The sequence below is a fragment of the Melozone crissalis genome, unplaced genomic scaffold (assembly GCF_028551555.1).
Source record: "Melozone crissalis strain CALT ecotype California unplaced genomic scaffold, PUWL_Pcris_2 ptg000018l_1, whole genome shotgun sequence".
Lineage (NCBI taxonomy): Eukaryota > Metazoa > Chordata > Aves > Passeriformes > Passerellidae > Melozone > Melozone crissalis.
In genome coordinates, this window is record NW_026535796.1 from 18,785,007 (window position 1) to 18,811,614 (window position 26,608).

Consider the following 26,608-nt stretch of genomic DNA (forward strand, 5'->3'; position numbering starts at 1 on the left):
GGCCTCTCAGGATTGCAGCCAGGGCTCTTGGACCAATAGCGAGAAGCTTCAGTTCTTCTTGCGGTCCCAAGGGAAAGAAGAAGCCATGGCCCAAACCCCTGGTAGCGGGAAACAAACGCCACAGTAGCTCTGCTCCAGGAACCATCATATTTAATAGTTGTTGCCATCACAGCAGATCCAGCTGAAGCACAGACATCACTGGCTGCAGGGACCGGGACTGGGAGAGCTCTTCTTCCTCCCTGGTGCTTCGCACGGCTCCTTGCAGCCTTTAGCCCTTCCCACTTCAGGCAGACACCCAGCTTTGTGCAGGGGCTGAGTCCCCCTGCCCTGCCTCTGCCACCTGCAGCTTGGGGGAGAGGGGAGAGGGGCAGAGAAAGGCTTCCCTCCCGAGGGTAGAGTTACTGCAGGGAGGTATGAGAGGAATTTTTCTCTCTCCCCAGGGCATGGATTCAAGATGGAAGGGGTGGGGATGGGGACAGAGGCAGGGGAAAGCTGTCTCATCTCATTCTGGATCTGGCAGAGGAGATACTGGGGCTTCCTCTGCCATCCCTGCCTAGCAGCCATCTCCCCAGGGCTTGGCAGGGAGGTGATCCCATCTCCCAGGCAGGAGCCAGCATGTGGGTCTCATTTTCTTCAGCTGTTGTGTCATCATACTGCAAGAGACTGACTCTGCCACTGCAATTAAAAGTCACTCCAGATGGATGTGACAGGAAGCTGTGCCATGGTCACAAGGAGGAGATGCTGTCACCCCAGTCTGCAGCTGGAAAGGGCACGAGCACACTACTGCCCCGCACCAACTGCTCACAAGCAGGGCACCCAGTGGGTGCTTCTCCCATAGAATAAACTAAGAGTATTTTGTACAATAAACACAATTTGTCCAGCCCTCCCCCCTCCCGTCCCCCCAGCCCGAGGAAGGGGAGTCACGAAAAGAGGCGGCGCTCCGTGCCCCGGGGAGCCCTGCCCCGGGCCCGCTCCTCCTTCAGGCTCAAAGCAGCTCTTGTCCATGCACGACACGGGGAAGGGGCGAGACTGCAGCCCTGGCTGAGCAGGAGGTGCCTGTGCCAGCCCCTACTCCAGGTAGATGTCCTCTGTGGGGCACGTGTACTCCACATACTCCTTGTAGAATTGCTGAAAAGCCCTCCTGCAACACAACACCAGGCAAAGCTTAGCAGCAGCCTCCACACAAGGCAATTGTAGATCCTTGTTTCCATCCTGACCCTCACTCCTTACCCTGTGGCCTGTTTGATCCCCCCAGGCCCTGACCTCTTCTGCATTAGCCCCAGAGATGCCATCAGAGCAAGGATGGAGACCCTGTTGCCCTGATTCCCTGCACAGTGCATGACTTTCAGCCATCTGCCTGCAAAGCCTTGCACTGGGACTTGTTCCAGTACTGTCAGGAATATGATGCCCACAGCCCTGTCAGCCCTGACTCTGAAGCCAAGCATCTCACAGGAGGAAGAGGTGCCAGGTCCAAGCCCCACATGTAGGTGGGGAGGGCAGGATTCAGCCTGGCTCTCTTGTTCCTGCTGCCCTTTATGAGCCAGCCTCCTCTGCCCAGCCAGGACTCACCCTACAGACTCTGCCAGTGGCTTCGTGGACTCCTCCGAGACGAAGACATGACAGGCAAATCTGTGGTCAGCAGGGTGCTTGGTGATGAACCCAAAATATCTGAGGGGAAAGAAAGTGGATGTGACTGGACCAGCAGAGCAGGAGGCATAGGTACCCCAGCATCTCTGAGGCATACCCTCCCTTAAGCATAGGGATTTGGGACCTGAAAGCCCTCCCATAGATCCTGGTGGCCACCCCAAGGTCATGCCACAGCCCATGTCCAGAGCTGCAGCACTGGGCTCACAGGGAGCCCTCCAAACCAGGGCTCTGGGAAACCTCTTCTTCCCTTCCTAGCCCCAGTCACGCTACCCCCAGGGAGCAGGAAGGCAGGAAAGCCTTGCTGCTAAGCTACTGGTGTTGAGAGCTGCACTACACTTCTTGCTACTCACTTGTTGTTCTTTGGATGGTACCCACAAAAGGAAATGTTCTTCAGCTGGAAAAAATGGCTACACTTGTTTACCTGGGAGAGAGAGAGAGAGGGGAACTGTCAGAGCTTTTCTCCCTACACCCTACAGTGCAGCTGGTCTCTGGCCACTGGAAATATGCACTTGGAGACTGAGGAATGAAATTCATTGGAGACTAATCCTGGGCTGCTATCAGCAGCAGTTTCAGGACTGTTCCAAGCACCTGAACAAAGGGAGCTTTTCCAGGCAGCCCTGCTGGCTCTCACCTCAGCTGCCTTTACCGCCAGTAGCTCCTGCAGGATTTCCCTGGAGGCCCTGAGTCAGACTTATTCAGGCTAGAGTCAGTGCTGCTGCTCACCAGCACACACAGCCCTCCTTCTTCACTAAAAAGGCTCTCAGAAACACTAGTACATAGAAGATGAATGGATAACTTAGAACTAAACAAGTCAATTCAAGCCTGGGTGTCAAAGGGTCCCAGCCAGAAATGAAAACTTATACAAGTCTAAACTACAGCTAAGTTGATGGCATCCTCTGAATTTAGGCAAGATTTGTTGAAACCTCACACAATCTCTATCACAGCACTTAGAGCCATGAGCTACTCCTATCCCTCAGCTGGAAGGGAGGTTTCCCAACAGCTTGCTGCAAAGCCCTCACTTTCCTCTGCTCAGCATCCCAATGTGCTTTACTAGGCTACTTATGCAGAATGCTAATCAGCAGCCTGCCCTTGCCAGATAAAGAGATTACAGGGCAGATCTGGAGGACACCACTCAAAATAGCAGCAGAAAGGTTTAGAAGCAGCTGACAGATTACCAGGAACGGCTCAGCTCGCAGCATCCCTGCGAGTGACGTGCCTGGCAGCTGAGAGCATCAGCTGGCAGTACTGCCCCGAGCTGGGGCCTTGTGAGGCATGGGGGATCTCGATGGTGGGCCTAAAATGCTGATGATGGTGTTTCTCACACCCTCAGACGTGGGGTGGAGACCCTTAATTTTCATATGTAATCATGGCCTGTAGCCCAGAGGGCACGAGCAGCAATGAGGGAAGGGATGAGATGAGCAGGGAGGGGGCACTACCTTGCTGTGCTCCTTGGAGTCGTCAGCTTTCACAGCAATCTTGACCCCGCGCACACTGATCTCCAGGACGCAGCTGGAGGGGGGGTTAAAGTGCACAGTGAGGCGGCGCGTGGTGGCAATCTGCAGAGAGACAGACAAAGCAGAGGGACACGTGAGCAGTGATGACGGTTCCCCACTGAGGCTCTGCCCTGCTGCCAGATGGAGCAGGCCCTCCTGCTCCCCGGGATGGAGTGGGACACTACCTTCTGCATGGCCGCACAGAGCACATCATTGCCCTTGTGGTAGGGAACCTGCACGGAGCCGAGGAACTTCACCCGAAACTGGTCCACCCAGTCACTGCTCTTGGCCAGAGCTGCAAGAGAGAGCACATGGCAGGGATCATCTCTGGTGACCAGTCATGTGGGCTGAGTTCCACCTCTCCTCTCCACCTTCCCACCCCTGTGCTTTTCCCTGCCCAGGAAAAGCTTCCCTCAACACCAGCTACCAACTCCCAGCATCACAACAGAACCTGCTCATTGCTCCCTGCTGGAGGAGTTTGGTCCTCCCCCCTACCCCCTGCTCAGCACCAGACTGCTCAGCAGGGAGGATGTGGTACAAGGATGTGGGGACATCAGCAGGCTTACAGAGGCTTCATACCTGTTACATGGTCTGGGTCCTTGGTGACCTCAATAGCATAGTAGGCAGGGAAGATGCCCCGATCTCCTGTGCGCATATTGTAGGCCTCATACCAATAATCTTCTGCCTGCACCTCCACCAGCAAAGGATCATCCACCTCCAGCTCCAGCTCGTCCGCGTGGCGAGGCACAAACCTGGGCAGAGAGGCACTAGCAGCTGGCCGGCTAGCAGTGCTGGTGCCCTTCTCACTGGCACACTGCTGGGGCACCCCCCACAACCCCGGCAGTGCCCTGGTAGCCATGGGGACCTGACATGCTAAATAAAGCACTGCAGGAGGTTTGGGCTCAACAGGCAGCAGCATCCTCACACCTAATGCAAGGGTATCCCCTATTGTACCGCCCCAGCTGCTCCTCAGAGGCCCTGACTGCACTTGGAGGTCTTGCCCATGCAGCAGCTTGGGCAAATGTTGCTCCTGGGCAGGGCATGGAGCTACAGGCTACAGGTTTGTTCCCCAGGGCTTCCCACCCCAGAAACACTGGAGTTTGTGCTGGCCCCTTGGTGGGAGTGCAGAACCAGCTTTCCCCTGATAGAGGCTGGGGACACTGCCTGGTGCCTGCAAGCTCACCTAAAGACAGCACGGTGAGTCTGCTCCTGCTCCTCCCCGTTGATCATGCAGGAGAACAACCCAAAGGACTCAGCACCTGGGGACAAAGGCAGAGGAGAACATGTCAGCATTGAGGGATCAGCATCACAGCCAAGAGAAGGACATGGGCCAGGCCATCTGCTGAGGCTCCTGCAGGATGGTTCATCCAAGAAAAACTCTCACAGGGAAAACTCCTGTGATGCCACAGGAGAGAGACATGGCTGGAGCTGCTGCGCTGGTGCCCATCAGTCCCTGCTGGGAACAAGGCCTCCCTGCACCAACACAAACAGCTGTGAAGCCGGCATGGGACCAGCCACACCATGGGAAACCCTGCCTGCTGGAGCACGCCAACAGTGCTCTTCTGGGCTTGGAGAGGAGTGTGGCATGCCAGGAATATGATGCCCCCCTGTGAGCTCACTCAGCCTTCCCCTCAGCATGGCCATATCTGGGGCATGCCTCAATGCAGCCTCAAACACCTACTGCCAGCCACACCAGACACTCATAACACTTTTCCAAGCCCCACCATGCCTCCTGGACCACCAGGAACGAAGCCACAGGCTGCAGCAAGCAGAACTGGGGCTGAGGTCTGCTGGTAGCTTCCTATTTCCTGAGCATGTACCAGAGACAGACAGGCTGCCAGGACAGGCAGCCACCAGCCCACCTTCCCCTGTGCCCAGCACTCACTGGAGGAGCGTGCCCGACCACTCATGAAGACATTGAGGAACTTCTTGGAGAAGTGGATGTCTGCCTCGGGGGTGGAGTCCTCAGAGAGGCAGACTGAGTCACGCTTCAGCGCATCCTCCTCATACTCCTCTCCGATGGCCGACTCATAGGGTGACGAGATGCAATTGTCGTAGACCGTGGCCGAGTCGCTCTCATCGCTGTAGCCTGAGTAGCACTGCTTGAGGCTGACCAGCTCCAGCTGCACGTTCTCATCCACCACCAGTGTGTATTTGACAGAGTCATAGGAGAGGGCACTGGTGTCCGAACTCACAGAGGCTCTCTGAAGGCTGTGCCCCGGCCGGGAGCCACCACTCCCACCACCACAGGAGGCCCTGGGCAGGTTTGTCTTGTCAGGGGAGGACATGTAGTCCAGCACCTCATCCTCCTCGCTGATGGAGGGGTTGGTTTTCCCTGCCAGGGCTGAGTAGCCAGAGGTGTCGATGTCGGAGCTGATGGACATGCGGTTCTCACTGGACTGGGACAGGAACGGCTTGTCGTTCTCCAGGGGGTCCGAGTTCTTCTGCACGGGTGTCAGGTAGATCTCCTCCGTGGCCTCCAGCCTCACATCCGTCTGGTAGCGGATGCGGTCCCGGTGGGCCTCGGGGCCTCTGGTGACCACCACGACGCTGGCACCGTGCGGTGGGGCCCGGCTGGGGGCCTGGTGCTTCTCGGGCGGCCGGGATGAGGCAACGCAGGCTGGGGCCATCTGCGTGGCTGCTGTGCGCCGGCACGGGCTCTCCGTGGATGTGCCCCGGTCTTTGGTGGAGGTTGTGCTGTTTTGGTGATTGACCTCATCACTCAGGCAAACGTGGTCATGGGGAGGGGTCTGCTCACCTGTGGGGAGAGGAAAGCAGCGTAGACAGACACACAGAGGGAATGCTCCCTGATGGGGAAGGTGTCCAGGGATGCCACCCAAACTCACAGAATCACAGAATCATTTAAGTTGGAAAGGACCTGTAAGATTCTCAAGTCTAAGTATTAACACTGTCAAGCCCACCATTAAACCATGTCTCTAAGCACCACATCTACACAATTTTCCATATTTCTGGGGATGGTAATTCCAGCACTTCTCTCTTCCAATGCTTGTTCAACATTTCAACAAAGAAATTTTTTCTAATGTCCAACCTAGACCTCCCCTGGTGCAACTTCAGGTTATTTTCCTCCTATCCTGCTCTGTGCTACTTGGGAGAAGAGAACAACTCCCAGCTCACTAACAATCTCCTTTCAGGTAATTGTAGAGAGCAAGATGGACATGCACCCTGCATCCATGTGGTATGTTTTCCCCAACCTCCTGCTCCAGCACCACTTGCCTCAGGCTCCTGAGCACCATGGAAGGGTGCAAGGAGCTGACCCTGGCCAAAACCCTGAGAACTCACCCGTTTTCAGAGGGGACGACGACCGGGACACCCGCTCCTGCCAACTGTGCTTTTTCCCCAGAGAGTTGTTATTCAGAGTGTCCTGAGGAGAAGAACAAAGCTGCCTTATAGCCTGAACAGTAAACAGCACATGGCACAGCAGCACCCATTCCTCCCTGGGCCCACAGCATCCTGCTCTGCTGGGGCACGTGATGCTCAGGGAGACCACCAGCCCCACAGCTCACCATGCTGCTGCTGCTGCAAGAGTGCCGTGATGGCTGAAGCAGGGTGGGCAAGGAGCCAGCTGGGCTGCACTCCTTCACCAGGGAAAACCTGGCTGCAGAAGCCCACAGCTGGACAGTCCCAAGACAAAAAATTCAAGACCTGAGCCTGCCTGCATGCTTTGCTCCCATCCTGCCAGCCCTGCCTACCTTCAAACCACCCAGCTTAATGAAATAGGGAAAATGCCAAGGACCAGGTGTTGTGCTGCTCCTCAGCTAGAAGCCAGCTACTGGATAGATTAATTCCTGCCTCTGGAGACACCCATATTGGATGTACACAGGAGCATACACAGATAGTGTGTATGCATGCAAATCTACACATACACAGTTCACTAGCAGATGTCAATTCTGAGCAGTGTGAGAGGAGAGGCAGGATCAGACCATCCATGCTGCCCATGCCTGGGAGAGTTTCTGTGGGTGCTGTGCCCTGCCTGCCCAGCCCTGGGTGGCTGGCCATGCATAAGTGCAAGGGAACACATGCTCAGCCTTGCTGCAACACCCAGGGAGCAAAGGACACCAAGTCCCCTCTAATGAGGACCCTCCTGCAGATGGGGGACAAGTCCCCCCTGCCTGTCTCCACAGGGTGTGTCATCCTGCCTGGTGCAGTGCCAGCCCTCATCAATCCCCAGGGTGGCTCCACACTCTCAGCCTCCAATGGGGCACTGAATGTTTCTGCCCCAGCTGCAGCATTTTGCACGATTTGGTCTTGCTTAAAGTACCAAAGCCCTGCTGGGACTCCCTGGATTTTCTCACGGCCTTATCACCAACCCGCAGCTGTTCCCAGCAGCACAGGAGCTGCCCTGTCCTTACTTTACCTCCTCACTGACATGAAGGAAGCCTTTGCCCCAAAATTCCATCATGTCACACACGGCTGAACCATGCCTGCCAGATCCCTGCCTCCATGTGGGGAGGGGGAGACCCCCTTCACACAGCTCTGGCAGCCTCCCACTGTGGCCTCCTTGAGTCCTGCCTGTGCCAAGGCAAATAACAGCACGTCCCTGCTAGCCTTTCCCAGGGACACGATGGGCTGGGATGTGGGCCAGGCAAGCTGTCACAACGATGGCCTCTGCGTGCAGAGTGCCACAGGCCAGCACACACAAGCCGACCTGGCTGCCTGGACTAGGACAGGAGGCAGCAATGCAGCAGGCACAGCCCACTGAGCCCACCCATGCCCACAGGGCCAGAGCACTCAGGGGTCTGTAATGCCCTGCCAGAGTGGAGAGGCATTCACAAAGTCTCAAAGGATGAACCTAGCCAGTCACAATAGCTGTTTCTTGCCCTCTGGGAAGCTGGGGATATTTCTTTCACCATTTCCAGGCCACCTGCCTGGGATGATGATCATAGAGCGCCCAGCAGCAACTGAGACATCACCAGACTGGATCCTGGCCCCACAGGATCAGAGCAGAGGGTGGGATGATGCTGTGCTTTGTGAACACCCTGTCTGGCAGAGTGCTTGGTGCCTCAACTGGGCATTCAAGAGAGGATGCATGGCCATGGTCCCTCTTCTGACTACTTGTAGGAGAAGGGAGCTGAGCAGGTCAAGGGGATGCAGTGTCTCACACAAGTGGAGACAGACTGGTCCCCAAGGGATGCCCTGCACCCTGTCCTCTACTCAGGGCACCCCATGTAGACAGGGAGAAAGTGCCTCTGGCTAGAGGTAGGCATCCAGAACGGGAACCCCAAGCACCTTACAGCCAGCCTCTCACTAGATCCTACCAACAACACTATCCTACCTGGCCAGCCATGCCGCAGTCCTGTGCCACCATCCCTACTGGCTCCAGGCTCCCATTGCCAGCTGCAGCAAAGCTCCCTCTCCCGTTCCCCATGTCTTCAGCTCAGCTGTGCCCACACCTCACAGTGAGCTTCACAGCCTCCACCATCTCCTTGCAAGGGGACCATCGGCTTCCCCTCCCCAGCCTACCATCTCTGCAACTCTGCAACTCCCCCCCCCCCATCCCTCTCCAGACACCTGCTCCCACCCCCGGACACTGGTTGGGATCGAGTGTCTGGGAGAAGGCCCTGCTCTTCCCCACCTCCCCCAGCTGGATGTGGCTGCCACACACCACTTGCTCCTGGGGGTCCCTGCACAGGGTGGGACAAGGCTGCTGCTGTCCCCTTGTCCATTATGCTCAGTGGAGCTCCCCCCGCCTCCCCAGCCCTGCTGCCTTTGTCCCCGGTGCCAGCTGCCTGCGGGCGCCTATCCTTGGCTCTGTGCCTTCTTCCTCCTCCTCCTCCCACCCATGGCCTCAGGCAGAGAGCTGGCATCAGCTGCCGGTGCTGGGCTGGTGACACCCAGCTCTGACTACTCCCCATCTGTCACCCACGGGGACACCTGCCTCTCACTTCATGCTCCTCGGCTGAACGTCACCACGACGAAAATCCTCCTACTTGGCAGAAGGCAGAGCTGAATGGAGGAGGGCGGCAAAAATAGCCCTGCACGTCGCACGTCGTGCACTTTGCGTGGGCTTGTGAAGTTTGCAGAAGCAGCAGAGCAAAGGGGCTCCAGCCGCTGCCTCGGGGGTCAGGATGCAGGGCACCAAGACATCATCCATTCCAGGGGTGACAGTAACACCATGGCTGTGCGGGGCACGCAGTGTTGGCTAAAACCGTCCAAAATCTTTACAAAATCTGAGCGTGAGTGAGACAACAGTACCCCCTTGTTCTCCTGGCCACCATTTTGGGCGTTGCTTTTCTCAGATTTTGTACGGGGTTCTGACATTAATGCTTCTCTTGCCAGGCACCACCGCTCAGAAGTTCAGGCCACCAGGTCCCCACTGCCAGGCACGGGGGCACCTGCTGTCACCAGCCTGCCCTAGAGCTGGTGCTGCCCCAACCCGGGACAGCTGGTGCCCAGCCAGCTGTTGGTGCCGGCCCCGGCCTCGCCAGTCCGTGCCGTGGTCCCCCGTCCCGCTCATTCACGCGTTCGGTATCCGTGCCTCGTTTGCTCCCCATCCCACGGGAGCCCTTCGCAGCTCCCACCCTGCCAGGCCACCCGGACCCTGCTGGGGCACATCTCAGTCCCGGCACAACTCCTGGCGTGTTTTCTCTCCACCTCGGCACCAGAGATGAAGGAAGGACCCACCCGGTGCCTAAACCCCCTCAAGAACCCCCGCCGATCGCAGTGCTGGGATGCTCGGCGGTGCGCAGGGGCGGCCGGGCAGGGCGTGCTCAGGTCCCTGGCACCCGGGGAGCCTCGGGCTCGCAGATCGCTCCCTCCGGCTCGGTCTGCGCTGTCCCCGGCCCGGGGTAACGCGAGCGGCCGTGGGAAGGGACCCCGATGGCGGGGGCGGCTGCCGCGCCGAGCACCGCGGGCAGCGCAGCCGAGCCCCGCCGCCCCTCCAGCCGAGCCCCACCATCCCCTTCCATTCCCTCCCCCTCCCTCCATCCGCCCGAGACAAAAGCCCCGGCAGACGGCGGGAGCATCCTTCCTCCACCTCCTCCTCCCCCTCCTCCGCACCACCCAATCGCCCCGAGCCCCCCATCCCGGCTTACCTGGCTGCGAGGCACCTGCGGGAAGAGGTTGAGGGTTGTGGGTCGCTTCGGCCTGTAGACTTCGGTGGTCCCGGCCGGGGGGTCTTTCTGCAGCGGCTCGGGTGCCGTCTGCTCCTCGGCCGGCGTGTCCCCCGCCGCGTCGATGAGGTCGAGCTGGAGCATCTCGGCCTGCAGCCGGCTGGCCTCGCCGCCGCCCGCCGCCCGGGCCGCGCCGCCCGCCCGGCTCACATGGCCCTGCCGGGATTAGTGCCCGCGATCAGGCCACCGGCAGGGCGGGCGGGACGGGCCTCCTGCCGGGGCCGGGCAGGGGGGCCGGGGCCGCCGCACCCGCACCCGCGGCCGCTGCCGCTGCCTTTTAAAGGGGCAGCGATGTTATTCGCCGAGCCGGGAGCCCCGCGCCCGCTCCCCGCCTCCCAGGCAGCTGTGGGCAGCATCCCTCCTCCCTTAGTGATGGGGCCTGGTCCGGCAGGTGTCTGTCTGTAGGTACGTGCAGTCGCCACATTCACTATGCAGCACATAAACGTGCACACCCAGGTTTCATCTCGACATAACAAGGACATTTTTTACAGTGAGAACAACCATTCTGCAGAACAACCTCCCCAGGGAAATGGTAGAGTCCTCATCGCTGGAGATTTTCAAGACGCCACTAGAGAGTGTGCCAGATCGTCTCACCCAGACTCCCTTTCCCACACAGGGTCCGACCAGGTGATGCTTTGAGGTCCTTTCCAGCCTGGGCTGCCCTATGACTCTTCCTTCCAAGGCAGACTGTGCCCTTTCTTGGTTCCTGTCCTGGCAGGTGGGACTCATACAAGCATGTAATCAGTTTGATCAGACTTGGTCTATCCCCTGCCTGAAGCAGGTCAGTCGGGGTCTTGTCCATCACCCCTGAACATCCTCACAGGTGGAGAACCCACCACCATGGTGGCACTGTGTACTGCATTACTACTACTAATTTTCTGTCTATGGGGTTGAAATTTTCACTGCACACCTCTGAAAGGAGTCAGGCTCCTCCTTCCCTGTAATGCCCACTTGGACCAGCAGCTCCCTCCCCCTTGTCTTACTCACTGACGACAAGCTTTCTCTGCCCACTCCTTGCATGCATTTGCATATATCAGACCTGATATATGGGAGGGATGCCCGGCACTGGCTCTCCAGTCACCTGCTGGTGGTGGCTGTGCCCTGGCTGGAGGCAGCTCCACTCTTTCCCCTGCACCCTTTGGGAGCAGGGTGACCACTGTGGCCCGTGGGGAGCAGGTGTCCCATCCCACCCCCCTGGCTGGGTGCAAGTGCAGAGCCACCACACTCCTTGTGGCTGGGTGCTGGGTGAAGAGGCACCAGTGTCACCTCTGTGTGTGTTTAAATGTCCGTGGGTGCCTTCCCAGGGCCCCCTCCTCGCATTAACTGGAGCTTGCACACGCACAAGTTGCTGCAGCCAGCAATAAAGGCAGCAGCTTGGCATTGTGGAGTTGAATTGGCTGTGCTATCAGCTGATTGTGGTGACTGCAAGCTCCCCAGCAGGCAGAGGTGGGGAAGGAGGGGTTTTTGCAGCTGAATACTATCCATGTCTGCAGCTGCATGGAAGTTGCGCCCTGAGTCATGAGAGAAGAAACAGCCCCAGCAGCTCAGGCAGTCACTCCAAGAGCTCTTGGTGCTACCAGCTCCTGACCTGTCAGACAAAAGCCAGCACAGGCAGGGCTCTGCCTGCTGCAGGCACAGCACAAAGCCTCTCATGGGAGTCACTTCCCCCCAGTGTCCTTGCTGAAGTCCTGCAGTGGGTGAGCAACTGGAGAAGCACTGCCACAGATACTTGTCCTCTTGAGGCTTTAAACATTTAAATCCCTTGTTTTGAGCATTAGTTTTCACGCAGAAGTTCTGTATTTCTGTCTGTGACAAATCACAGGATTTTAACAAGGAAACCAAGGCACGGGAAAAGAACTGGAGGGAAATGCCAGCTGAATAGATTATACCTAGCCAAAGTGGGTGTATTGGAGTCAGCTGGTGACATTCAATCTAGACTGCTAATAATGCTGCTTCCATAATCCTGTAGCTGTAACAATCACTTGGGAAACTCACAGAGGGAAAAGTCCCGGAAGGATGCAGAAAAGCACATCGTTATCATTCTGAAGAAAAGGGCACCCTAGCAGGGGTGCAGCATTCCAGGTTCAAAAACTAGGAGGAAACTACAGCCACTGCAGGTATTATTTCTGGCCTGTAGCTCAACAAAGTGATTTTGAAACCACACAGAAATCAATCACCTTACCATGTGAGTGAGACCTGCAGTGATCTGCAAAGCAAGGGCAGGCACTAGACATTGGGAAGCCTTTCTAACTGCAAGGATACTGCCACACCAGAGCAGGCTGCCTTGGGAGCCCTCTAGGAACGAGTTAATGTCACCTAAGGCCAGCTTGAGCATGCTTATGTCTCAGCACAGATGCAATGGTGAGGTGACTTCTCAAAGTCCCTTCACCTCGTGGGAGAGATTAGGGTGTGTGGGGAGCAGTACCAGTGCCCAAATCTTGCAGCAGGATAAACACAAGATGCTGTTCCCCAGTGCAGTCACGGGGACACTTGTGCTTCCTTACAGACCTGTCCCTGGGACTGATGTGATGCTGCTGTGCCCCTGCTGATCCTACCTCCCACCTGCACCGTGCCGTCGCAAGGGCAAAAAGTCCCAGTGTCCAGCAACTGGTCTCTCTCTGACAGTCCCAATGCTGTGATCCACGGTTCCAGGGGGCTGGAGCGGAAAGAACCCTGCTGCAATTGAGAGGTACTGGGATCACTCCTGGAGCACTGGTCTAAGCTGGGGAATCCCCTGTGTGGGAAAGCTGCTTGCTTCCCTAGGAATGAAAGGCTCCTGCAAAAAGAGTGGGGAGATACACAAGATCTTGCTTGAGTGCTGCAAGTCTCTTCCCTGCTGCCCCACTCTCACAGCCTTCACTGTCAGAGGAGTGGCAAAACCCTCAGCTGGGAAAAGCATTTTGTGAGTGCAGGGAAGAGACGGGGACTTGCTGAGCAGAAGGCACAACTGTGCCCCTTCTCCCCACCACCGGTTGGCTTCAGAGCACCAGGAGAAAGAGAAATCTCTCTGCCCCCAGCCTGGCACAGCCACAGCTGGCCATGGACCACAGAGGCAGCTTCACGGGACAGCCTATGAAAAGCTGCACGGAGTAAGCAGACACCTTGCTGCCCTGTCCTTTGCTCCAGCCCTCACATCCAGTTCCACACTAGTCCCCGCGCTGCAGGCTCATGGCAGCTGCTTCCCTCTTTGCAGTGGGTCCAGCTGCCCTTCTGGGAGCAGCAGCACACTTGGATCAATGGTGCTGAACATCAAGAAAAAGCCCCTGGCATTTCCAGCAATATTATTATGCCCAAAAAAATGGTCTTTTTCCTCCATATTCCTGTGTCTTTGTGGCTGTTTCAGACCTTTTCATGCAGACCCAGGAGGGCTCAGCATAGCCCTTCATCGGCTCTTTTCCCTTTGGGCACTTGTTCTCATGCTCTTAGGTACTTCCAAGAGAGGTATTTCTTTTTAATTTTTATTATTTTGTTTTTTAATTCCTGCATTAACCATTTCCACAGTTCCTGGAAAATAGATGAGGCACTAAACTTGTATTAACCTCTGCCTGGCTGTTTGCTGGGATCCATCTTGCTGAAACCAGAGCTTGTCACCCTGGATTTCCAAGTCACTAAAACAAGGCCAAACCCCAAGTCTGGTGCTTTTGTTGCAAGTATGCCTCTCAACATACCTGACTGCTGCCATTGGTGAGGCGGAGGTCGTGTCCCTCACCCTGGTGCGCCCTGCTCCTTCCCAGCTGGCCTCCTGCCTTGCCATTCAACAGCCCCAGTGACACCTCTGCTTCCTCTACAAGCCCTCTGCTCAGCCTATCTCACTTCTCATTTCATTCACTGGGGACTTCTTGTGGAAATTAAGGTTCTTTTCAGCCACACATGGTATTGTTCCTCACTCTTAGAGCATGGTCTCCCATCCAGGAAGTGTGGTCCTTGTCAGTGGAGAGTTCTCTGTTGCACAAACATCAGTCTACACCTCCTTGCAGTTCTGTGTGTCTGAGCCACTGTTTCTGAAGGGCTGCTAAAATAGCACATAATGAGGTCATTGTTTTTCTGGGACCAAAAAACTCCCCAAAACCCATCTCTGTTTGGGTGTAGACCTTCACACCAGTTGCCTGTTACTGTCACAGGTTTTGTCATCAACCAGCTCTGTCCAGACCCCCTCACCTCATCAAGGTCACAGGTTGTCGCCATCCAGCTGTCACCTTTGCAGCGCTCAGGCAGGGTTTGTCCCCCTTGCTCCTGGTCAGTGCCTGCCCACCTCTGCAGAGACTCGCTGCTGGGCAGCTGGATAACTCCAGCACCTTGGCCCACAGTGCTCCCCACATCGTTTCCCCCCTTGACCATGGCTCTCTGCTCTGGTGTGACTCAGTGAGCCAGCAGCTTGCTTTCACCTCGCATTGCTCCACCGCCAGGCTTTCACCCGCTGCCTGGCCTGCAGGGGTGACCAGGCCAACCTTTCCCCCTCCCTACCACAGCTGCTCTGGGGCACCGGGTGCTGCCATGGGCACGGCCCCCTCATGCCCTGGTCCCAGCGCCCCTGACTCGCCACCCCCAGCAGCCCCACATGATGCAATGAGCCGGCTGATGCTGACTGCTGGCCATTCCTGACCCGCCGGCCATTCCTGATCTGCCCGCCCCTGCTCGGCCATTCCTGCCCTGCCAGCCCCTGCTCCGCACGCAGACCCGGCCACGCTGCTCCCTCTGGGCCTGACTGCTTCCATCAGGCAGATCCTGCAACCTTGTCGCCCCGAGCTTGCTCTGGATGGCAATCAGCTTGGAAAGCTCCCTGACTCTCGCCTTCGACATTTGGGATTGAAAAGCCTCTCTCGCAGCCATTGTTGTCACCACTTTCGGTTCTGCTCCTCGGGCAATCCTCCGCGTCCCATATAAACCATTTGGACATATTTTTAGCAGGCATTTTTTCTGAGCATGATAAGCTTCCTCCTTTGCTGTGTTTATGAATAACTCATTGCTTCCCCTACGGCAGCCTCACATCCCCCTCCCACTCCAGCAGACTCTCAGTGCACCAGGACATTTGTGTGAAGCAGCTCTGAGCTGTCCCCAGGGAAGGCATGGGGCTCGCTCTCAGAGCCTGAGCAAACCCTCTGATGAGGCTCGGGTCTCTGTGTTGAAATGCAGGGATACAGAAACCCCTCAGTAAACTGTTTCAAATGGGCAAAAAAGGCTGGTTTTCCTCTCCCTGAAGGAAGAGCTGCAGCACTTGAGATGCAAGTCCCCCCTGCCCCTTCCCCTCCCTGCCAAACTTCAGCCAAGGGCTGTCAATCTGTAGAGAAAAAAAATAAATAAATCCTGTCCTGAGCCCAGTGGTGCTATCAGCAGTGGGGAACTGGGATGGTTAATGGGAAGAATCCAGCAACAAACTCCCAGTCTCTGTCTGCCTCACCTACTGCAGGCAGAGGATGTTCCCAATGCCAGGCCCTCACTGCGGCTGTGCCCTCACGGATGCCCAGCACTGGGCTTGCCCTTGGTTTTCCCTGCAACATTATCCCTCCTCCCTTCAGCATACACAGCCCATGAGCCCAGACTGTCCCAGGGAAGTCTGGCCATAACACCCTACAGCAGGAGGAGTCTGCAGCTGGAGCAGAGGTACCGAGCAGCAGCCCACTAGCTGGGAACAGACAAATTTTTGCTGGGAACAGACAAATTTTTGCTGGGAAGGTCACAAATTAGACCAAGGAGCACAGCAAGACACCTGCACCTCCCAAGGATGAGGTCTGCCTGTACTGTCCTGCCTGCAGTGAGGAATTCCAAACGACACAAATTCACTTTCTAATTTTAAATCTGCGACAAATTCTTGTGCCTTTCCTGTCCTCACTGGGTCTTTAACAGTTTTGCAGACGAAGTATTTCCTCTGAGGGACAGAATGATTCCCAAACCACTTGGCTGCTCCTCCAGCATTTGCATCCTTTAGCATGAAACACATTGACAAAATGCAGAAACTCTGTGTCGAGAGGTATTAGTTCTTAGCTTAAATAAGTAAGTTTTCAGTAGAATGAGTTAGAATGGGTTCATAGAGTTATAATACTGTGTGATCTAGTATGTTGATTGCTCAGCTTTACTTGCCTAGCATCAGTAGCTGGATCTGCTGTAGCCTTGGCACACAAGTCCTGAGTTTACACCTAGAGATGTTTTTGGCTGGAGTTGAGTTAATTCTCCTAGTAATTTTCCTAGTAGCTGGTGCAGCGCTGTGTTTTGTCTTTCTTATGAGAGGAGCATTGATAACCCACTGATGCTGCTGTGGTTGTTGCTGAATAGTGTTTATCCCAAGCCTAGGGCTTTTTTATTCCCCCATGCTCTGCCAGCGAGCAGGTGCACCAGAAGTACAAACCAGAAGACAAGGAGACTCCAGCTGTCAGCAGAAGCTGTAACTCCACAAGATAAGAACAGTGTATGGCCTGCCTGCACAGACACAGAGAAAGAACCCAGTAAGATGTTAGAAGAGCCCAGACCAAAAACCACCACTGGACCAAGAGGTGCAGGAGAGTGCCTGAGGGGTGGGTGCATGAGTTGTATGGCTATAATTACCCAGGGGTTTCTTTGCTCAGGGTCCCTCTCCAAGGCACCCAGCTTGAGCTGACCTGGTGCTGTACCACTAAAGTATTTTTATAAAATCTGAGCTGGGGGCTTTGCTACAGGAAACCTAGGGCTGAGCCTGAAGGAGGAGGAGTCAGCCTTGAGTGAGTGTGTGTTCGAGTGAGGGGTCAAATGGGCACCTGTCAGCTTACTGGAGCTGCCTGCCTCAAAGAGTCCCCTCCCAGCAGCTAAAGTCTCAGGTGCTGTGTATATGATTCCTTTAGTGGTGTGAGAATGCTGAGGCCGCGGCTTTTCCTTTAACACCCTGCATATTTACAAATTCAATATAATCATCAATTTATCTCCACATTTCTGCCCCCATGGCCTTCTAGGGAAGTTCAAACAGTGGTGTGAACCCCATCAGGTTCTTGACAGCCTGCTCTAAGATGGATGGGACACCCAACTGAGGTACCTGCACAGGCTTCCCAGCTCCCATCCTTATTCCACCTGCTGCCTGCTGGTGTCAGAGCTACCTCCTTCCTTGTTTCAGGAGCCTCCAGGTCTCCAGCCTCCTAAAGACCTGTGAACAGCTCTAGCTAAAGCTAGCTAGCAAACCAGAGAGAACACTTCCTGTGAACAGAGGCAGCTCTCACCATGCCAGCCCCGGCTCCAGGGATGCATGTGGGGACAGGAGGCACAGCCCAGGTGGGACCTTGGTGCCACCTTGCAGATGTCCTTAATTCCTGAGAATGCTTGCCAGGTGCCAGATGCTTGCTGGTCATCCTGCTCAAATGGGGGCATGCCCCCATTTGCACCCAAATCCTTGGGCTCATCCCTGAGGAACAAATTCCAACCCCTATAGTACAGTGGGAACCAAAATGCACCAGCTTTGAAATGCTTTTTTTTTTTGTCCCTTGAGTTTGGCTGGTTCAGAAAGGACCTGCACTGTGCTGGAGTGAGGAGAGGGCACTGCCAAGCAGAGGGGATGGGCCCATGGCAGTGGGTTCCTTGAGAAAGCATCACTCATCTGGAGTCCTGGTGGTCCTGCATGTGGGCTGATGGTCCTGCCAGCCCCACTGGCACATTCTGCCCATCCCTATCCTTCTCCCCATACCCATCACACTTACCCTGCTGGCCAGGCTCTCCTTGCAGTGCAAGCTGATTCCACACTCATCAGTGATCTCAGAGAGGTCTTCATCCTCAAATTCCTCAAGGCTGATGTCATGGGTGAGCCTGGAGGGAGTGGAGATGGCCTGGTCACCCACTGCCCCAGTGGTGGACAGGAGGGTGCAGGGTGCTGTGGTGCCTGTGGGCTGGGAGCAGCACTGACGCCCCAGGAAAGGCTCTCCCAGTCTTTACTAGGAAGAAAGACTGGGAAGGCAGCTTCTTCCCAGAGGGGACAGGTCTGTCCCCATGAATGGCTGGGCTCGGCACAGTCCATGGCTGTTGGGAGGCAGGAGGAGTGTGCCCCAAAGCAGTCCCTGCCTGACCAAAGACAGCAGGGACATGCAGGTTGAGAGTACATGGAACAGACAGAACAGCCAGCCCCATCATAGGAGGCTTGTTCTGCTCACACCATCCCAGGGAGCCTCTGGGATTGTCCCAGCTGGGTACAGACACCCAACAGGGCAAGGGCCGGGGTTACAGCAATTGGAAAGGCTGTGTCCAGGGCACAGCTGGAGGATGGACCTGCTGGGACAGGTGACCACATCAAGACCCACAGAACTTGTAAGCACAGCAAACCTCTCAGCCATGGCACAACTAGCCCCTGAGCTGCAGCTGGCAGGGATGTCCCAGCCCAGCTGCCTGCAGTAAGAGAGGGCAGCGATTTCCCTCTGCACCAAAATCACTCCCTGGGGTGACTATGGGCATCCCTGTGAACATCAGTGCTGCTGAGCTGGTCTGCATGGCCTCAGGGCCCCTTAGGGCTCTCAGCCCCAACCATACAGTCTCCTTACACCCCTTCAAAATAAGAGAGATCCTTTCAGCAGCTGAAAACATGCTGATGAGCCCCGGGGGAGTGATGAGGTGCTCCTGGCTTCTGAGCACTAAAACATTTCAACATAGTGGTACTTCAATGCTCTTCTCACTTATTCGTTACCACAGGGGTAAATAAAAGAACCCAACTCAAAAGTCCTTGGCCAACGTACTCAGACCCCTGAGTTTTGTCTGGAGTGGCCATGGACACTGCTTTGCTTGCTACCATTCCCCTTTGCTCCCAGCTTCACTGGCTGGGAGACACTTGGGTGAAAGGGCTGTGCCAAGTCTATCACCCCTCTCTGGATTGGTCCCCAGCAGTGCAGTGAGAAAGGAATGAGAATGGTGCTTTGTGACCTGCAGAGCTCCCACTCTCACTTTAAGCACTGCTTGCACATCTTGGGGCTCCCACATGCAGTGCCATTAACCCAGTGGTGTGGAGGGGTAACATCTCCCCTTCCCCAGCTCCTGGAGAGGGAAAAGAGTGGGAGAAGCCTATGGGAGAAGCAGCAACTTCCCTCTGTGTTTCTGAGGACCCCACTAGTAGTGGTCTCCTGGGGTGAAGACAACTGGGAACAACCACATCCATGGAGGCAGCCCCCTGTAAGACACAACAGGAATGCAAGGACACAGCCTTCAGCCCAGGGTGGGATGGCTGGACCCCCCTTTGCCTATCTCCTCCTGCTGCCCCTGGAAGGGAGGCAACGCGGAGCAGGAGGCTCATGATGAGCCTTCAAAGCACAAATCGATTTCTTCTCGGGTTACACGGGTCGCCAGGGTGGGACATCATCCGTTGCTAATGCTCGGGGCCTCGCCCGCCATGCCGGGAGCGCTGCGGGCCTGCTGAGGGCCACAACACTGCCGAGGGCTGCCAGGGCTCCCTGGCCGTGCAGGAGCAGCCTGACAGGGTGGCAGTGCCCCTACTCCGCATGGGGACAGGCAGCCCTGCCCATGCCCTCGGGATGGGGAGATGCTGAGCGGCTTCCCCAGCACCGGCCCTGCCTGCCGACGCTGGGGCGCAGCAGGAGGCGTCCAGACACCTTCTGCCGCTCTGCTGCCTGGCTGTCACACAGCTCCTGCCCAGCCAGGAAAACTTTGGGCTCAGCTGCGTGCCAAGTTTGCTCCTGTCCTGTGGCCATCACTGGCGGAGAAGGGTGATGTGCCCAGGAGCAAGGGGCTGCCCCTCACCCCCCTGCATGCCCGCGGGACAGGCCCCCCTTCCCCAGGCCCAGCCGGTCCCCTACCATTTCTCCCACTGATCTTCCAGCCAGCTCTCCTCCTCGGTGCTCGACTCCATTTTCAAGGGCAGCTGCATTGAGGAGGACCCCCCTTCACCGGGGGACACAGTCCCACACCAAAAAACACCCCCAGACCTGCTGTGGGGAGCCGTGAGGGAGATGGCAGCTGACCCGGGGTGCCCACTGCCTCTCCGCCTGCCCCGTCGCAGTCTGTGGCTGCCGGCGCTGCTCTCTATCCTCACTGCGCAACCTGGGCAAGCTCATTAAAAATAGATGGAATCAGCTGTCCTGGAGGGGAAAAAAATAAAAAAAAAAATAACCTCCCCATCTGAGCCAGTGCCAAGTCCCTGCACTCTGCTGGGGATGCTGACTGCCTCTGCCTGCCTGCCAGCCAGCCTGGCTCCTGGTCTCGCTCCAGCACTCGGCTCCTCAGCACCCACAGCGGGCACAGGAGCAACCCATCATGGAAACCCTCAGCACCCGGCCTCTCCTGCCCTTGCAGCATTGCTGTCCCCCACAACAGGGGGACACAGACAGGAGCATCTGTCCAGCTTCTCACCAGGTGGAGCGAGGTCCCTCTCTGATGCAAAGGCCAGAGTGTTTCCAGCACAGCGTCATGGCAGCTGCACTTCCAAGCTGAGGGGAGTGCCTTTGCCAAGGGACAAGCCCAGCCAGTGCAGAGCAGTGCTAGCAGCACTACCCCTTCCCTGTCTGCCCCCACCTAACCCCCAGACCCACTCCTGCCTCAGGCAGGATCATTCCTGGGCTTCCCCAACCTCTAACCCACGCTGAGGGCCAGGGAAATACCTGGTGAGCTGCTCTGCCAGCTCCCACCCCTCTTCTGCTGCTGAAGGAAATAAGGGTCTTTCCCAGGAGGGCCTATCAGGTGTTGCTGACAAACTTTTAGTACAGCAGCCTCAGATAATCCTAAACCACCCCCACACCTCTCAGACCCACTCACTCCTTGCCCCATCAAGATGAAGCCAAAGTAGCTCTAGAAGAGGCACCTACCATGACTCTGAGATGGGGACAGGGCATCCCCCTCCCCACTCTGATGCACAGTGGGGTGGCACCCCCACTGCCACCCATCACAGCACTGCTCTCTTGCCCCTCACTGACACCCACTCCAGGAGCTCCAAGTAATGGGTGCATCTCCCACCACTTGCTTTGCTCCCGGGCAGATAAGGGTGGGTGATGTCACAGGAGCCCAGCTCAGGGCCTGGACTGCCCTGCTCAGCTAACCTGTTGCAAGCTCTCTCCCCATCAGTGCCTCACCACTGGTGAATGTCACACGTGATACTGTGGTCATTGTCACTCAGCCCCACAAGAACAGCATGCAGGACTCCATCTTCCCTATCAGCTCTGCCTGGAGGCACCTCATCTGCTTGAAACCTCAATTAATGCAACGAATAAAGAAATCTCCATCTCCGTATTACTTGCGCCCTTTGCTCCTCTCACATGGATGCTCCAGGAAACACAAGGAAGGCTCTCCATTACCCACCTCTGCTCCCTGTGGTGGAAACACCCCTTCCTTTCTCTCTTCCTTCTCAAAGAGGCTAAAAATACCAGCAAAATGAAACAGCTCAGACTCCTCTCAGCTCCATCACTGGCAGTGAAAGTCTGAGCAGGACTTTCACTGTACAAAATCCACAATACACGTGTACTTTGGCCAACTTCCCTTGCCAATGGCCACGGCATCACAGCAATGTGGGAGTCTGTCTCCATTTGTGAGGGTGGGAGAACCCTGTGCTTGTAGGTCATCAGTGCTTTCCTGAAGGGTGTGCCAAGAGGCACCTGAAGGTGGGCAGCCCTGCTGTATGCATGAGAAGTGATTGGGAAACTTGGGATTCTCAGGAACTGTGAGCAAGAGTATACACGTGGGTGCAAGAACAGAGGCAGATGTTACCTGCCCATGGCAGGAGCAGCTTGATCACAGTCCAAAGAACAGCCTTAAAATCAGTCCTGGCTGCTGTGCCATTCCCTGTCAGCCCACTGCCACTGCAGAGGATTTTCCATGCAGGGCAAAACCAGGGCAAAAAAAATGATGTGATGAAGCTGGGTGCTCCAACAGGCCCAGCTGCCCAAGCCATGCTCTGATAGTCTGCTATTAGGTGCTGTGAGCAAGTCCTGTAACCAGCACCGGTGGAAAAAATAACACTAACCTACATTTGGCTGGCCCTGTCTCTTTCTTCCATCTCAGTGGCCAGAGACTGCTTCATTGGAACGGATGGGAAGGTGCCTCTCCCCCCCCATCAGAGGAGGACAACCCTTTCGTCTCCCCTCACAAGAAGACAGGTAGCCCCATTCCGACGCCCAGCTCATTCATTGCCTCCAAACAGGCTTTGCTGACAGCTCCAGATGAGCACGACAGACACATAAAACAAACCACTGAGCTAAAATGATTTTTGCCTCAGCCTGAGGTGCCTCTTTGAACTTCCCGACAAGACTGAGAGAACTTCTTCCCCCAGAGAGCCCCTCCCTTCCCAAAGGGCTGTGATTTCTGACAGGGCTCCCTGAATAGAGGAGTAGTTTCCCCTCTTTCCTGACCTGTGGAAATAACTCCCTAAGGGTTTCTTTTCCTAGGTGCCTTCCTGCCCAGAAGCTGGGTGGATGCCCTTTGCCTTTATCAGGGAAAGCTGAAGGAGATAGAGGGGATCATTCAGTGACCCCTCCCACGTTCCAGCTACATTAGAGCCACAGTCCTGGGGACAGCAGGGCAGGCAACACCGTGAGCTCTGCAGGGCCCTGCATCCAGCTGTGCCCCAGATGTGCCAGTCCTCCCTGTCCCTCTAATGCTGGGTAGAGGGACCCCTAACCCAGAGAGGCCCCAGAGAGCCCCTCACAGGAAAGCCTACCACAAAGCACTGCCAAAGCTTCTTAGCAGGGCAAGGAGCTGCCACACAGCATCCCAGAGAAAGATGTTGAGGAGCTCCAGTGAACACAGACTGCACTGTAAGGCTTTTGGAAGCTTAAGGAAAACAGGGAGGATGGATGAGAATGACTTTTTCACTGCTGTCCCCTAAAATGTTGTTTTTCTTGTTATGATGAACAGACATCTCTGGAGGACCTCCTGGCTAAAGGAGGGATCACCTCACCATCCTTTTCCTCCCACTTCTCAGACAACACCAAATCATCACGGGCAGGCCACTATGCCTGGTCTCTTCAGAGTTCAGTCTGCTTGCTGGCCAGGACCAAGCCCTCTCCCAATCCAAGCCAACCGATCACCTAATGCTTGGGCTGGTGTGTCACCACTCGGAGCTGGGAGTGCAGGGGCATGTGCCAAAGGGCAGAAACCTGAAACACCTCATCCTGCAGGCAGCAAGCAGGGGCAGAGGGCAGGGCCCACCTCACTGCTAGCCATGGTCTGAGCCCTCACTCTGAACTGCGCTCATCGCTGCTGGGTCATCCACGGGGGACAGCCCCTCGCTGAGCCCTGCAGCAGGGATGCATGCAGGACCTGGGACATGGACCAGCCAAGCTGTGACACATAACCCAGCTTGTGTTTCACAAGCATGGCTCCCTTCTCCCACGACACTCCCCGCCACAACATCGCCTCTGATCTGCCAGACCCTGCCCCAGGCTCAGACACATCACTGCATCTTCTTCCGCTTGCACCGTGAGCTTGGTGCCCGGGGAAGATTTTGCACTCCTGTCTTGATTCCCCAGTTTTCCACCCAGCTGCACAGCCTCCTTCATGAGGTCAGTTCTTCCCTGGAGCAGGCTGGCAGCACACAGGGCTCCTTTTGCAAAGATCTGAGGCATGGGCAGAAGCAGCAGCTCGTTCTCCCTCCCAGGGCACGGCTGTGTGCTGGGGAGCAGGAGGGTGCCCAGGGGACAGCCACACCTCCAGGACAGCAGGTGGAGGGCCCAGAGCTGCTCGGCAGTTCAGCCTGCGGCCCCTGGCCCGGTGGCCAAGCCCCTCTCCATGGTGGAGGATTCCAGAGGCAGCGTTGAATCGCTGCCTTTGCAGGGCACACCAGCCATGTTGCAACAGCTCCCAGCAGCTCTCGCAGGCAGCGCTGCAATAGGAGGCAGTGCCAAAGAGCCGGAGCCACCAGCAACGGGGGGCCAGCAGCAGAGCCCTTCAAATATTCATTGCCTGAACACCACCTTTGCTCGACTGCACCCATCTGTTTCCCACGGGTTCCCCAGCCTCAGGGGCTGGGCCTGACACAGGAGGGCATGAGCTTTGCTGTGGTCCCAAGTGGGGACCATCCCCTCCTTTCCACCCAAAATCTCAGCATGAAAGGCAGCTGGTACCATTCACCTTTTCACAGGCAGCTCCCCCCAGCACCCTGGATGGCAGAGGCAAGCAGAGAGCAATGGCTGACGAGGGCACAGCTGCCAGGAGCAGCGAGCCACCCCTGATGGCAAGTGAACACCGCGCCTGCAGGCAGAGGCAGGGCTCCTCCCTTACCCACCCAGCACATCCCTGTCCCAGAGCTACCCTTAGCAGGCACGAGAGGCTCCAAAGCCCACCGGCATCCCTGGCCTGGCCCATGCCATCGGAAGTCCCTGTGACAAGCCTCATTGGGTTTCAGAGGAGACACTGCCCCTTGCATCCCAAATCGATGGGAGCACTTGGTATTGCTAAGAGGATCAATTCTGGCACTCTCCCACCGTCTCACTTGGGGTTCCTGTTTCACAGGGGCAGGAAGGAAGCAGAAGCAACTGGGATTTCTAGGAAAGGGCTGGAAAAAGGCTTTCCTTGGGGAGGGGAGAGAGATGAAGCTTTTTTCTTCCATGAGGAAGAGATGTTGGAAGAGGAGATAAGACAGGTAAGGGGGCGGGATGGGGTGCGAGGGGAGCATGAGGCCAAGCAGGGGGCTGGGAAGCTGCAGTGGTGTATGTGGGGGGCGAGGGCCAGCATGGCTTGGGTGGGCGGGCTGAGCAGCCATGGGGGGCTGGAGCGGTGTCCGCGGAGGGGGCTCAGCGGGGCCTGGGGCGGGGGGCAGAAGGGATGCCTGGGGCTGGGGCTGCGCGCCGAGGGGCAGAAGCGCTGGAGGAGGCGGGGGCCGTGCGGGAGGGGCTGCAGCAGAGGGGGAGCGCTGCCCCGGGCAGGGGGCAGGGGCTGCCCCGAGAGGGCTCCGCGGAGGGACGGCGGCCGGTACCTGAAATTGGGGGGCGAGGCGAGGTGCAGCCCCAGGAAGGGTGAGGAGGCGGGCGGGGATGCAGCTCCTTTCTCTCGCTCCGCCATTCTGTGGCTCTCTCCATGCAGGCGGAGGGCGGGCGGGAGGGAGGGAGGCAGGGAAGGAGGGATGAAGGGAGGGGGATGCTGGCGGTGCCGGCGGGGAGGGACATACCTGCCGCCGGGGCGGGGGGAGCGGGGGCGCGGCGCGGAGGCTCCATCCCGCGGCTCCGGCGGCAGCTGCAGGACAGGCACGGCACACATGGAGGCGTCACCTCGCACCCCGACCCCATCCGCTCCGCCCGGGGCTCGGGGAACGCCGGCCCCGGCGGGACAGATGTGCCCGCAGCTGGACCGGCCCCCAGCTGTGCCCGCAGCTGGAGGCTGCGCCCCTAAGGGCAGGTGCGGGGGATGGCCGGGCTCTCCCAAGGCCGGGAGGAGCCACGCCAGGAGCGGGGCTGGCCGGCTGAGCGGGCAGGCAGGAGCCCAGGGCGAGGGGCTGGACACAGAGGGGCTTGCAGGGGTCTCTTCGGCAGCGAGGAAGGGCCTGGAGGCAGCAGGAGCAGCAGGAACAGCCAGGCTGTGCTTTGGCACCTATGGCATGGTTACCGCTCCTGGCAACAGGTCTGGCAGCCCCAGCACAGACCTTGTCCCTGTCGAAGTTCACCAGGGCTGCAAGTACTGCAAAGGGAATTTAAAAAGCAGCATACACACACCTTCCACAGGCACAAAGGAGGGAAAAAAATGCATCTCAAGGTTTCTGGTCTCTCCCCAGAAAGGGCAGACCCATTTTTGTATCCAGCTATGTCTCAAGAACCATTTTGTCTTGGGTGGGTACTCATTGCTGCTACTCTTCCTTACCAGCCTGAGCAGGTTTCTCTTCTCTCCTCCCCAAGCTTTGCAAGCTCAGAAAACTGTGCAGGTTTTGCTGTGGACAGAAGTGGACAGCATCAGTATTTTTAGATCTCAAGGCTACTTCTGTACCTGAACAGGAGAACTTTCCTCATTCCCTGCATGTCCACTGTGCTCCCAGTCCCTGTCTGTGACAGTCCTGGATGGCATGAGTGGCACTTCTTTAGCAGTCCAAACATCCAGTCCCACCAGTGTTTCTCACACCACAGAGCTGACTGCCATTGAGGCCATGTATTAGTTCTTGGCCAAGACCCAGGACATCAGCTGCTCCTCCAGAGAGAAGAGCAAGCAGAGCCCTCCAAGGCATACAGTCCTGCTCTCTCTCAGGAGTCTTAGTCTCCTGCCAGACAAACTGAAAAGAGATGTAACTCCTGGACTAGCAAGGAGACAAGCACACACCCCCGGGATCACCATGTGCAGGTAACCCTGGGGCAGCCTCTTGAGGGTGATCTAAGCGTCCCCTTTGCTGTTTGGATGCACAGACTGAACTGTACTACATGCAGGACTCAAGAGACTCAGCAGCATTCATTCAGGGAGCTTTGATGTAGCTCCATC

General features: G+C 56.9%; 1 protein-coding gene across 2 annotated transcripts; it reads right to left on the reverse strand.

The window, feature by feature from the left end:
* Positions 1-133: 133 nt before the first annotated feature.
* On the reverse strand, positions 134-25,236 carry MAPK8IP1 (mitogen-activated protein kinase 8 interacting protein 1). Of its 2 annotated transcripts, none has more exons than XM_054275209.1 (12): positions 25,125-25,236; positions 17,926-18,031; positions 10,193-10,426; positions 6,441-6,522; positions 5,026-5,898; positions 4,324-4,399; positions 3,720-3,892; positions 3,326-3,435; positions 3,084-3,203; positions 1,998-2,068; positions 1,570-1,668; positions 134-1,141 (listed from the first exon to the last, which is right to left on the reverse strand). In XM_054275209.1, the coding sequence occupies exons 1-12, from the start codon at positions 25,208-25,210 to the stop codon at positions 1,069-1,071; spliced, it is 2,103 nt and encodes a 700-aa protein (XP_054131184.1). In that variant the 5' UTR covers positions 25,211-25,236; the 3' UTR covers positions 134-1,068. The 2 variants fall into 2 exon arrangements, with proteins under 2 accessions (XP_054131184.1, XP_054131185.1); XM_054275210.1 differs by lacking the exon at positions 25,125-25,236 and adding an exon at positions 20,020-20,196.
* Positions 25,237-26,608: the final 1,372 nt, after the last annotated feature.

What these genes read in the sequence shown, in the direction of transcription:
- MAPK8IP1 (XM_054275209.1), bottom strand. Translation starts at nt 25,210, where the DNA reads ATGGCGGAGCGAGAGAAAGGAGCTGCATCCCCGCCCGCCTCCTCACCC. An exon ending in TGGTCGGGCACGCTCCTCCA is followed by an intron (nt 4,400 to 5,025) that starts GTGAGTGCTGGG and finishes CTTTGTCCCCAG; the next exon opens with GTGCTGAGTCCTTTGGGTTG. An exon ending in ACTCCAAGGAGCACAGCAAG is followed by an intron (nt 2,069 to 3,083) that starts GTAGTGCCCCCT and finishes TCTCTCTCCCAG; the next exon opens with GTAAACAAGTGTAGCCATTT.